Raw genomic sequence first — 14,037 nt, 5'->3', positions numbered from 1 at the left:
TCCTAAAAAAAAAATGTTTTCCACTTTGCTGGCTGTAATACTAAATTAGACTGGATTTTTGGAAGGAATTTTTCAATATGATATTGTTTCTCCAATTCACTACACGGTTGGAAACTTTTGACATCTATTAATTGATTACAACCCCACATCAACGATTAAACCCCCACATTTTCTTGCCTATAATTTATTTTCTCCCCACACCTTCCCCATCATGATTTGACAGTGTTCCTTGTTGTCTCTTGTATATGGTCTGACATTATTTCCTCAGATTTAATTGCTCTCGGAAGACCTATCTTTATTCCTTCAGATTCATTTGCCCCTCTAACCAAACAAGCCTCAACTTCCAAATTGTTGCCTTGCTGCTCCTCTGCACACTGTTGTAACGCAGTTATTCGAGTTACTGTCGCCTTGAATCAGTTTGGCCATTCTCCTCTGACCTCTCACGTTAACGAGGTGTTTTCACCCACAGAACTACCAGTCACTGGATGTTTCTTGTTTTCCTCAACATTCTCTGTAAGCTCTAGAGATTGCTGTGCATGAAAATCCCAGGAGACCAGCAGTTTCTGAGATACTCAAATCACCTTGTCTGACACCAGCAATCATTTCACGGTCACAGTTACTTAGATTTATTTCTTCCCCATTCTGATGTTTGATCTAAACAACAACTGAACCTCTTCACCATTTCTACATGTTTTTATGCATTAAGTTGTGCCACATGATTGGCTGATTTTATATTTGCAGTAATGAGCAGGTGTACATTACCACTGCAGTCAAATTTTATTTCACTATTATTCATTGTGAATAAAGCAAGTCTCTTCTCCACTTGTCTGATTTCAGTTTCTCTCTCCTACAGGGGGAAAACCTGGATCTTGCGATTACAAAGGAGGAGGTGGTAGCAATGGTGGGTGAGGGGATGTGCCTTGTGAAAACTCTGACTGGGAATCACCTGTACTGCCAGCCTCCCTCAGAGCAGCCTGCCCCACGGAGGAGGAGTAAACGTGACAGCACGGACATGCTACCGGAATTTATAGTAAGTTAAATATGTCTGGCATATGGCATACTTGATACTGAACAACGTTCACTCTTTTTTTACAGCTGCACAGGCCAGTCATTGCTCTGAGCAGGAACTTTTTACGTGGCCTGAAATTTGTGTGACACTTAAAATGTTTTTTGTAATATGCATACTATGAATATTCAGAATGAAAACTGAAAAAAATCACATACTTTTGGTTTTATTTATTAATTGAAGGGTTTAAAGACGTACAATACAACAAAAGAAAAATCTTCCATATTTTATAAACTTTTAAACTTAGATGGCATCGGCATTCAGCGTACTGGCAGTTTATTAACAATGAGCTACGGATTTCCATTCTATGTTTATTGTTTCAATTTGTGACAGTGTTGTCACTTTAAGCACCAACAGTATAAATATGTTAACAGTATAAATATAAAATGTTTCAAAAGTAAAGGTTGTGGTTTGTTTATTATTTAGAAAATTTATGGATTATATTCGTTAACACAATTAATTACAGGTCATTTCACCATTATATTAGCATAGATTTCAAAATGTTATTAGCGTAATTTCTAAATTCAATTAACATTATATGAAAGACAATTCCAGCTGCAGGGCAACAAAGACAATGTGCGTGGGAGCATTTCAGTTACTGTATTGCCCAAACTTAGAGGGAAAAGTGTTACTGAATATAACTAGATGTCTTTCAAACCTAAAAGAAAACTGCATAGTTTTCAGTTGGCACTGTCTGTTTCTCATTTTGTTTCTCCCTTTCCATCTTCGTTCTCGCAGGTGCAGATGGGAAAACTGAGTTTCAAACTTGGAAAGATCCAATATGATGCAGAGAGTCAGTCTAACTTCCCCCTGGAGGCACAGATTGGACTTGGCGTAGGAGCATCCATCGTGGCATTGATCGTCTTGATCATTGTCCTTATTTACAGGTACTCTATGGTTAAGTCATGTTCTCGCTGCAGTTTTGAGGTGCTGCAATAGTTAGCGCGAAGTTAGTGCATTTCAGGGTCTCTAAGTTTGCATGTCCTCCTTGTGGAATGCATAGGTTTTCTCTGAGTGTTCTGGTTTCCTTCCACAATCCAAAGACGTACTGGGTAGATACAGTGGACATTGTAAATTGTCCCGTGATTAGGCTGGTGTTAAATCAGGAGTTGTTGGGTGGTCCAGCTCAAAGAGCTGGAAAGGCCTAGTCTGCACTGTGTCTCAGTAACTAGAAAAATAGAGCTTAATTTAAGATCAATGGTACTGGATGATGATCTAATCATTGTTTTCGTTCTGCAAAAAAACAGGTCAGGCAGCATCTGTGGAGAGAAATAGACAGCCAACTGTTTTGGGACATCTGGATGTCTAACTGTCTTATTCCCTTCACAATACTGCCTGATCCACTAGGTTCCTCCGATGGTTAATTTCATTTTTGCTCCAAATTTCAACATCTGCTTACATTGTTTCCACTCACTCTGCCCCAAAAGGGTCCATATGAAATCAGTTGTGAAAGTGACAGAGGTCTGTTCATTTCTCTTCCACCAGCCATTCATGCTTTTTCACTGCTCCACTGGGTTTGGGAAGTGAAGAGTTCCCCGATATGACAGGTGGAGCAAAGCCACGCTCCAACTGCCAGGCAGCAGCTGCTGTTTTATACCACTCCCCTCTCTCTGGTCTTTCTGCTCCGACTGGTGGCCTGTTTGATTAGGAAGAAGCTTTTTGCATTGAATGTGAGAGGTTTTACCCCACTATCAATGTTAGAGTTTCCAGATTCCTAACATTAAGCAGTCCAGCACATTTTGGGCCATCTGGCCCACAATCTGTTGTGCTCACCTACATAAACCTACTCTACGATTAATCCAACTCTTCCCTCCTACACCGTCCGTAACCCTCCATTTTTCTGACTTCCATGTGCCTATCGAAGAGTCTTTTAAATATCTATGTGGTAACAGTCTCTACCACCTAGTAGTGCATTCTGGGCGCTAACCACTCAGTGTGGGGAGAAAAACCGATCTCTGACATCTCTCCTCAGCTTTCCTCCACCTAGTAGTGCATTCTGGGCACTAACCACTCAGTGTGGGGGGAAAAAACCGATCTCTGACATCTCTCCTCAGCTTTCCTCCACCTAGTAGTGCATTCTGGGCGCTAACCACTCAGTGTGGGGGAAAAATAATCTCTGACATCTCTCCTCAGCTTTCCTCCTCTCACCTCTGGTATCGGCCAGTGGGGAAAGGTGCTGGCTCTCCACTCTCTCTTTGCCTCTCAACATTATACACCTCTATCACATTGCTCCTCATCCTCATACGACTGCCTTCTAATCCAGGTTGTGTCCTGAAAGTCTCCTCTGCGTCTTCTGTAAAGCTTCCACATCCTGTGGAAGCAGGACTGATCACAATCCTCTGGAGGTCTAACCAGAGTTTTATAGAGTTGCAACATTACCTCGCGGCTGGTGAACTCAATCCCCCAACTAATGAAGGCCAGTGCACGTAACGCTGCCTTAACCACTCTATTAACGCGCGAGGCAACGTTTTATTCATTGGAAGCACGAAATAATCTGCAGATGCTGGGGTCAAAGCAACACTCACAACACGCTGGAGGAACTCAGCAGGTCGGGCAACATCCGTGGAAAAGATCGGTCGACGTTTCGGGCCATACTACCCATTGTGTTTTCCCCTATTCCTTCTTCACCTTTCCTGCCTATCACCTCCCTGCTTCCCCTCCCCCACCCCTTTATCTTTTCTCTTACTGGTTTTTCACCTGGAACCTACCAGCCTTCTCCTTCCCACCCTCCTCCCACCTTCTTCATAGGGCCTCTGCCCCTCCCCTCTTCAGTTCTGACAAAGGGTTCCGGCCCGAAACGTCGACCGATCTTTTCCACGGATGCTGCCCGACCTGCTGAGTTCCTCCAGCGTGTTGTGAGTGTTGTTTTATACATTGTGGTCTGGGTAGCAATTCCTGCTTGTGTCACCTCATCTTGCTTCCTCCCCCCTCCTGTCATTGTCTCAGTGGATGAAGCACCTGAGCCATAGCGTGCCGTAAAGATCACGCTTGTATCCGTGACAGTGAGTAACGTGGTCTCATTTCCTCTCGTGACAGGCGGAAAAGTAAACAAGCTCTGAGAGACTACAAGAAAGTACAGATCCAGTTGGAGAACCTAGAAACCAGCGTCCGCGATCGATGCAAGAAGGAGTTCACAGGTAGAGTTGCATGTTGTGCAAAGGTATTGCTCACGCCTATTTCACATATGTGCATAAAAGCCAAGTGCTGCATTGGTTTGTTACTGAGCAAGGTTATACTACTGCCACTCATTTTCATTCCATTGCCTATTCCCATTCCAACGTGTCTGCCCTGCTGCCACAGTGAAGCCTCTCTCAGGTTGGAGTAGCAGCTTCCAACCCTACAGTATGAACATTGATTTCTCTAGCCTCTGGTAATTTCTCCCCTTTCCCTTTTTTCTGTTTTCATTCCCCATTCTGGCTCCCCTCTTACCTCTTCTCCTCAGCTGCCTATCACCTCCCCCGGTACCCTCCTTCCCTTTCTCCCATATCAGATTCCTCCTTCAAAGTTTAAAGTAAATTTATTATCAAAGCGCGTATATGTCACCGTATACAACCCTGAGATTCATTTTCTTGCAGGCATACTCAATAAATCCATAATGGAGTAATAACTATACAGAATTAGTGAAATTCTGTAGCAACTTGAGCATTCAACCAGTGTGCGAAAGACAACAAGCTGTGCTAATACGAAGAGAAAGAAGAAATAATACTGAATAACTAAGCAATAAATATCAAGAACATGAGATGAAGAGTCCTTCGAAATAAATCCATAATTGTGGGAACATTTCAATGATAGGGCAATTGAAGCTGAGTGAAATTATCCCTTTGGTTCAAGAACCTGATGGTTGAGGGGTAATAACTGTTTCTGAACCTGGTGGTGTGGGTCCTGAAAGTCTTGCACCACCTTCCTGATAGCAACAACGAGAAGAGGCCGTGTCCTGGGTGGTGGGGGACGCTGCATTCCTGTGACATTTTGTGTAGATGTGTCCAGTGCTGGGGAGGGCTTTATCTGTGATGGACAGGGCCGTATTCACTCCTTTTTATAGGATCTTCTGTTGAAGAGCATTGGTGTTTCCATTACAGGCTGCGATGCAGCCAGTCAATATATTTTCCACTGCAGACCTGCAGAAGTTTGGCAAAATTTTACATGTCATGCCAAATCTTCGCAACCTCCTCAGGAAGTAGAGGTGCTGCCGTGTTTACTTGGTAATTGCATTTACATGGTGGGTGCAGGGCTGGTCCTCCGAAATATTAACACCGAGGATTTAACAGTTGCTGATGCTCTCCATCTCTGATCCTCTGATGAGAACTGGCTGTTCTGAGGACCACCGCCTTCAGCCATTTACTTTTTCCATCTATCACCTCCCAGCTCCTCACTTATCCCCCTTCCCTCACCCACCTGTGCTCCCCTTGCCTGGCTTCACTTCCCCTCACTCTTCTTCCCCCCTTCCTGTCCAATCCTAATGAAGGGTCTCAGGCCTGAAACATCAACTCTTCATTTCTCTCCACTGACACCTCCTGAGTTCCTCCAGCATTTTGTGTGTGCTTATTACTGTTAATATCTTCTCATCTCTAGATCACTAACCAAATATTCCTTTTTCCATGTGGGATTTCAATATAACATGAGAAGATCTCATGACTGAGATGATGGATCTCTCCAGTGATCTGGTTGGAACTGGAATTCCATTTCTGGATTACAAGACCTATGCCGAGCGAATCTTTTTCCCAGGACACAGGGAATCTCCTCTGCAACGGGATCTAGACGTTCCTGAATCACGCCGGCAGACAGTGGAACAAGGGCTAGTCCAGCTCTCTAATTTACTGAACAGCAAGTTATTCCTCACCAAGGTATAAGAAAATACTTCAGATCCGAATCTGTGTTGTAAGAGTGTCCACACATTTCAAACGTAGACCGTGTGTAGATCATTACAATTTTCAGGCCCTTTAACCTACTCCAAGATCAATCTAACCTTTAGCTCCTTCATATTCCACTATTTTCTGTCGGCCATGTGCCTTTTTAAGAGTTTCTTAAATGCCCCTATTGTATCTGTCTTAATCACCAATCGTCCAGAGCAATCCATACACCCACCACCCTTTGTGTATAAGAAAACTTACTTCTGACATCTTCCCTCTACGTTCCTGCAATCGCATTAAAATTCTCCCGCCTCATATTCACCATTTCCCAGCTGGCCATCCATTTGATGTGTGTCTCTTATCATCTTGTACACCTCTATCAAGACAATAATGAGTGGGTGGTGTAAGGAGGTACATATTGCAATGTACTGCTGCTGTTGCATAGTAACAAATTTCCCGACATGTACCAGTGATATCAAACCTGTTTCTGAAGGAAGAATGAGGGTGATCTCATTGAAGCCCATCGAATATTGAAGGGCCTACATAGAGTGGACATGGAGCCGATGTTTCCTATAATGGGTGAGTCTAGGACCAGAGGGCAGAGCCTCAGAACTGAAGGACAGCCCTTTAGATCAAAGATGAGAGGAATGTCTTTATCCAGAAGGTGGAGAATCTGTGGAATTCATTGCCATGGGTGGCTGTGCGGCCCAAGTCATTGGGTGTATTTAAGGAGGAGGTTGATAGGTTCCTGATTAGTAAGAGCATCAAAGGTTATGGAGCAAAAGCAGGAAAGTGGGGTTGAAAGAGAAAATAAACTAATGATGATCAAATGCCAGAGAAGACTCGATGGGCCAAATGACCTAATTCTGTTCCATGTTTTATGGTCTGTGAGCTCACAACAGTCAAAGACGCTGTAATCTTAAAAGACAACACAAGTAGAATATTCTCATCTCAGCTAAAATACCATCCATATACATTGATCCCACTTAACTCTCCATGCATTCGCATTCTGCCACTTGCCCATACCTTGGAGTAATTTAGCCTACTACTCTGCCTATCCTCGTGATGTGACAGGAAACCAGAGCACCCTGGAGGGTGGGGTGCGGGGGTATGGGGAGAGTTCATGAAGTCACAAAGAGAGCGTGCAAACATATCACAGACATTTGGCCAAGTTTCCCTTTAAACTGAAAGAATTTCTGAGAAAGGAAGTGACAAATGCTTGCCTATGGGAAGAGAGCTCTGTATATTGAATCAATTATTTTTGCCTCTGGTGGTTTAAGGCTATTTTGTGTTTCTTCCTGTAATAGTTCATTCACACACTGGAGAGCCAGCGCACCTTCTCGCCGCGCGACCGTGCTTACGTGGCTTCACTCTTGACAGTCTCACTGCACGGGAAGCTGGAATATTACACAGACATTCTGAAAACACTCTTGAATGACCTCGTGGAGCAAAATGTTGCCAAGAACCCAAAACTTATGCTGCGCAGGTAAGGGCCCATTGAGCCTGGTAACTTCTTTCAGACCAAATCCACAATACTGCTGCTCTGTCAACTAACTCAAAAGTACAATTCAAAACTAAACTATATAGACCTGGAAAGCTCTAAATTTGACCCAAAATCTGTAGTGATATCTTTGGGAATACTGTAACAATTCATTGCTCTTCTGAGGAGAATGTTAAACATGAGAGATTCTGCAGATGCTAAAATTTGATATTAACACACCTAAAATGCTTGAGTACATGTAGTGGAGGCAAGAAGAATTTGGAATAGATCCTTCATCAGAATGGAAATGCTAACATGAAGGCTAACACAGCAGGTCAATATGTAGACCAAGAACTGTAATGAGTTTTAGCAATGCATAAAGTGCTTAATGTTGACGTTATCAGTCAGTGTGCATGAATAGTTGGATTATATGCAGTACTTACTGCATGTTACACCGTTGGCGTTTAGGGCAGCAATACAGGTCCTTCATCTCTGTCCATCCTTGGCCACTCAGATGTTGAAGGATTCTTCATTGTTGTTTCTGTAACAGTGTTGTTTTCCCAGTATTGGTTGTTAGCTCTGAGTTTGAACCCCTGAACTTGGAGGACCGGTTAACCACTCTTTGTCTGTGCTTACCCTTTGACCTGTTTGGCATGGGTCTACCAAGAGACAAAGCATATAGCCCTGACTCCAGCCAACGTAGCTCTCTGGGTCATGAGGCACACAAGCCTGCAAACCATGATGAAGTTATGGTCCTCTTGGAGAGATTATGTGCAGTATGTTTTAATATTCCATTTATTTGTAGGATTCTATTATTACCCCTGTGCTTTGGGATCTACATTGTTTCTCAGTTAAGTAATACCGTAATTACAAAAAAAACAATATTTCAAATTCCTGCATCATCTCTCCACTGCGTATTTCTGAGATTTTGTACTCCCTGCAAACCTCTGGGATACCTGCACAACTCGGATTCTGACCTGTCAATTATCCTTGAATTCAATCAATCTATTATTTTTGAAGCTGTGCACTCAGCTTCCAGGTATTGGTGTTTCACCACCCCCATTCCATATCTGGCTATCTGTTTTCCTCCTCTGAAGTAGGTGCTCCTTCAGTCTTATCCACTTGACTAACATTTTGTGCAGTTGCCCCAATATCTCCAAGTCTGGCTTGGTGTCAGCTTCATCGGCCTTACATCTTGGCTCTTACTGAACCCAATGGAGTAATTGTTCATGTCAGTCATGAGCAGAGCACACATACAGGGGAAGTAAGATATAGTGTTACAAGGATTAACTGTCAATAATGATCACTTAGGCATGGACAGGATCTGTATTTTACTGACACATACGTTTATTGACTCCGTTTTGGCGCATGTGAATTCGCACACTCACTAGGTTTCCCTGACCCCACCGCCTGTGAACAGTCAAAGAAGAGGAAAGGTAATACCCCGAAAAGGAGTCTATGCTGGCCAGGCATTCTTCTTGATCCCAATGTAATCTCCATGTTTTCGACATGGGTCCTCCACATCCACAATGGTTGGTCTCCGCAGAGTTGTTGCTGCCTGTGCTGCCAAAATCCCCCATTTCAAATCAATCTGTATTATTTCAATTTAATTGGGCTCAAGCTCAACAGACTGACCTCTGTCAGCTTCTCGTTGGATATAGCCCTAGTCTACAAACACTATTGCTTTATAGCTGGCTCCTCCAGCTTTGTGACCTAGGTCATGTCTTTGGTTCCGTTCAAATCAGTCCATCCAGGTCAGCCAAAAACTGGACCCAGATGACCAAGTCACAGGCTGTTCCTTCCACATGCCTGCCCCTTTACCTAATAATAGCTTCTTATTTGAGAATGGTCTCAGGTTTAGCAGATCATCAACACAAATTCCTTATGTCCATGCTCAATTGCTCTGATTAAGTTAACCCTGACTGAGAAACAGTTCACAAAATGGTGGCTGCAAAAAGTCTCTCAAAATGGCTACCTCCATTCCTGCAAGCACATGGTCAGAACAAAGACTTTTGTTTTGTCTATTTCCACTGCCCTTATCTCACTTCTATTTGCTGACTTGTAGATTCTAGTTCTTTCTGGCCAACAATAGATAGTTACAATGTGTTATACATGGGATTCGGATAACAGAACAACTTGAGAGATATAATTGGTTGTATAAGTTGTAAAATGAAATGCACTTTAGTTCACTGGTCTTTGTAGAGCATCAGTAGAAAATCTTTTCCAACTTGCACTCATTTGTGTTGTGTATTTGAAAGTTTTCCCCACATTACCCCAAGGCTTGTTGTGAGTGAAATCTCAAAGATGTGGCCTCACTGTCAGGCTTCCTGACAAGTTATGTTTTAACAGCTGCCCTCATCATATGACAAGTTCAAGTTCAGTTTATTGTCATTCACCCGTACACATGTATACAGCCAAAAGAAAGAACATTCCCCTCAAAAAGGTGCACAACACAGTACATACAACTCACACCTAACACAAAGTAATACTACCACAAATAATAAGGTGCTTTTGTGATACCAGTTAGATAAAGTAAACAGTATAATATTACTAGCACTTCGTATTTGAAAAATAAAATCATCTTTGAAGCAAATTGTAAAGGTGTTTTCCAATTATTTCAGGACCGAAACAGTGGTGGAGAAGTTGCTGACAAACTGGATGTCAATCTGTCTGTATGCGTTCCTCAGGGTAAGTATTCAGTTCAGTATTCTGTATATTAATCAGAACAGAGTACTGTATTTGAATGCTAAATAGATATTCTCTCTTCTTCCATTTAATACTGCACTCCAGCAGGATTGAGAAGTGTCAGCTGACAAATGTGTTGTTGTTCCAATAGACTGTAGCCATAACATTATTTTGGCTCCTCGAGGAGGAACTGGACACAAAAACCCAGGCCATACCTTCCTATTTTGGCTGTCTGTATTGCACATGCAACCCAGGTTAATTAAACCCAGATGTAATGTTAGAAAGTTCTACCTGCAGACGGATGAAAACGAGGCTTACAGATTTTTTTAAAATTAAAGAATTTGGAAAAACACTATGCGAGGGTGGGGCAGGCTGGACACAGGATGGAAGGGAGAGAAATGAAGCAATGATTAGAAGCTGAAGACATGAACTGTTAAGAGTATCTTTACCCTATTAACTTGAAACCCCTAGAGGAGAGGCAATAGCGATAAAAGATTCATTGAAGCTACAGCTGTAATGAGACAATATCAGCAGAGACCAGTGTCCAACATCCCTGCTGTGTAGTCAGGAATTAGTTCTGCAAAATTATACCAAGGGATTTGGTCAAGTTTTGTGAATTGACTTTCTGTGGATGATAAACTATTTCATTCCAACAAACCAAGAAACAAGGTGGCAAGCCACCCAAGCTGAAGAACCAGTGCGGGAACGAAATGCGTAACATTGCAAAGGATTTAATACGGTTGGATTATTCGAAGAACCCAAATTTGATTTTCTGCAAGAACTGATTATTTTTGCAAAGACTTTGATAAGTTGCTGAATGAGATTTACTTTGTTTAAGAGTTGCGATGTTGGAGAATTGCTGTGAGAGGAGTTAAGCTGTATAGATATATAATTTTTGAATGTGAATTTAAACTTGCAGATATACTGCCTGGCGCTGAAACTGAAGTTAACTATAATACTTGAGAATAGGAATTGTATTTGGTTTTCTAACTAACTAGGGATAAGTAAAAAGGAAAGTTTAGTCTGTAAACTTTTAAATAGGGAATAACACTAGATCTAATTAGTTAAATTAGAGTAATAAAGGAATCTCACTGATTCTAATTGAAAAGGAATTTGTTGTGGTTTGATATCTAAGATTTGGAACCTAAACAGAACGTTTGAATTTTGAATTACCCTGTACATATTGTTTTTTTTTCTTATAAAAAAAACTTATTTCCAGAAGTGTGTGGCTTCTATTCACTGCCTCCTTCCGATACCTAGAACCTTCTGATGGCCTATCAGGATCTTTTTCTGAGGATCTAGCGTGGTCCCAACATATTGATGCGGCTATAAAGAAGGCAAGACAGTGGCTAGATTTCATTAGGAGTTTGAGGAGATTTTGTTCAACATTTAAACACTCAAACTTCTACAGATGTACCATAAGGAGCATTCTGATAGGCTGCATCATTGTCTGGTTTGGGGGGAGCTGCTGCTCAGGTTCAAAAGAAGCTCGAGAAAGTTGTAAAATTAGTCATTTCCATCATGGGCACCAACCTCTGTAGTATCCAAGACATCTTCAAGGAGGAAAGGCGGCACCCATTAAAAATGACCCCACCTCACCACCCAGGACACGCCCAACTCTCACTGTTACCATCAGGAAGAGGGTACAGAAGCCTGAAGGCACACACTCAATACTTCATGAACAGCTTCTTCCTCTCTGCCGTCCAATTCCTCAATGGACATTGAACCCCTGGACACTACCTCACTTTTTTATTATTTCTGTTGCACTATTTTTAATGTAACTATTTAATATATATATTTTACTGTAATTCATTTTTTAAAATATTTATCATGTATTGCATAGTACTACTGCCTCTAGGTTAACAAATTTCACAACATATGCTGGTGATATTAAATCTGATCCTGATTCTGCTTTTACGTACAGACACTCCTATGCTTAGTGTCACTTTATGGACATACAATCAATCTATGTATATAAGCTATCTTATATGTTTATATTTAATGTGTTTTTTTATTATGGTTCTTTATAGTTTTTTTTGTGCTGCATTGGATCTGAGAGTTGTTTCATTCTCCTTTACACTTGTGTCCTGGAAATGATATTAAACAGTCCGTTTTTTTTTGAATAAGTCATGTTCTCTCTAATCCAGGCAGCATCCTGGTAAGTCTCCTCTGCACCCTCTCTAAAGTTTCCACATTCTCTTATAATGAGATGACAAGATCTAACACAATACCATAAGAGTTATCTAACCAGAGTTTTATAAGGCTGGAACATTAACCCCCGACTAATGAAGGTCAGCACATCAAAACTGTAGGGGTTGACTGGAGAAGTTGCAGTGGAATCTGTGCCTGGATTCAGAAATTGTGTAATTATTGAGTGTGCTATGATCGCAAGGATTTTCTCTTGGTTGGAAGATGTTTCTGCAATAATCGTATGAAAGACGCACTTTCCAAACAATTGCTCTATTCTCCATATTAGGGTGCATCTAGTCACCACGCTTTTTTTTTTACCTCTGTGGCCCTGTAGTGGAAAATGATTGTACTCAGTTGGACACTCAGGAAATACTGAATAGTTGGACATTCAAGTTTTAATTGAGATCCTACCCTTTCAAGCAGACATAAAAATATTGCCGGCCGTTGTTGAATTGGAAGATAATGTCTTAACCAGCATTCATCTTTATCAATGTGTCAGCCTTGCTGTTTGTCTGCATAATAGTAATAGCTAATGATTTATTAAGTGTAAATCACTTTAGGGCTTCTTGCAGTCCTACATAAATTCTCATTTGTTCTTGTCACCTGTTTATGTTAACAGAATGTGACTCTTGGTGCTGATTAATTTATTGCAGGTACTCTGTATTTCACTGTACCTCTGACAGCATTAACTTTCCTTGGGCATATGTTGCTTAAAAGGTGTTAGTTTAGAACTTGCTACTTAATTTTCCCAATTAAGATTCAAGGGAAGTTTTATTCCCAACCTGAGGGGAGTGGAAGATTAAGAGTATGCAAAAGCATATAAAATAGGAGTAGGAGTAGGGTACTCATCCCCTTAACCTGCTCCGCCATTCAATATGATCATGATTCTGCAGACACTGGAAATTCAGAGCAACACACAAAATGCTGGAGGAACTCAGCAGGTCAGGCAGCATCTTTGAAGAGGAATAAACACGAGAGATTTCAGGCTGGGGGGGCGTCATGTAATGACGTTGGATTGAGATCTGTAATTCCATCTGTAATCCCGTAAAAAAATCAGCAAAGTACCATTTAAACAAAGTAAAGTTAATAAATACTTTCCGAAAACTATTTATAAACTTTGTAAGACTACTCTACGATATGCCTCGTAAACCGCAACAGAAGAAGTCTGTTGTTGTGAAGTCGCCGCGAGATGGGAAGAGAAAAGGGCCCACTGCAGCGATGGAGCCTCGGATTCAGGTTGGATCTCCTTCGGAGGAGACGCATTTTATCTCTGGCGTAGAAGAACAGGGCGCAATGGCGGCGGTAGTGGTCTCTCGGAAGAAGATGCCGGAAATGCGCATGCACAATGTACGCATGCGCAAATCAACATAATTTAAACTACAAGAACCGACGGCCACTGCAACTGAAAGTGACTCAGAGTCAGAATTGGATTCCGCAGAGACCACAGATGAAGAAGAGGAGGAAGAACTGGAGGAGACTGGAAGTAAAGGAGACGACGGAGATATAAGAGAGGCTTTATTGCAATTAACGGCTGAACTAAGAAAATTAAGAACAGAGCTTAGAGACGTGAAGATGTGCTATGATAAAGCTATGAAAAGACAAGATAAAATGGATAAGAAACTTCAGAAGATGGAAAGAACAATGGACCATATTAACGATAGACTGGAAAAAACAGAAAATGATGTGATTGTCTGGAACACGGAAAGAAATCGACTCTTGGAGAAAGTGGACGTGTTGGAAAATTTTAATAGATGTAATAATCTTAA

At 41.6% G+C, this 14,037-nt stretch overlaps 1 protein-coding gene across 5 annotated transcripts in view; it reads left to right on the top strand.

Moving 5' to 3' along the window:
• Positions 1-14,037, top strand: part of plxnb1b (plexin b1b) — a 379,174-nt gene that overhangs the window by 326,025 nt on the left and 39,112 nt on the right. For all 5 annotated transcript variants that reach the window (XM_072280878.1, XM_072280877.1, XM_072280876.1 and 2 more), the window contains 6 exons: positions 854-1,030; positions 1,805-1,953; positions 4,103-4,203; positions 5,693-5,910; positions 7,224-7,402; positions 10,018-10,084. In XM_072280878.1, coding sequence (XP_072136979.1) covers positions 854-1,030; positions 1,805-1,953; positions 4,103-4,203; positions 5,693-5,910; positions 7,224-7,402; positions 10,018-10,084 — 891 coding nt within the window. The remainder of the gene's footprint in view (positions 1-853; positions 1,031-1,804; positions 1,954-4,102; positions 4,204-5,692; positions 5,911-7,223; positions 7,403-10,017; positions 10,085-14,037) is intronic.

This window comes from Mobula birostris, chromosome 16 (genome assembly GCF_030028105.1).
Source record: "Mobula birostris isolate sMobBir1 chromosome 16, sMobBir1.hap1, whole genome shotgun sequence".
Lineage (NCBI taxonomy): Eukaryota > Metazoa > Chordata > Chondrichthyes > Myliobatiformes > Myliobatidae > Mobula > Mobula birostris.
The sequence above is the reverse complement of the archived record's forward strand: the minus strand, read 5'-3'. Positions and strand labels throughout refer to the sequence as shown.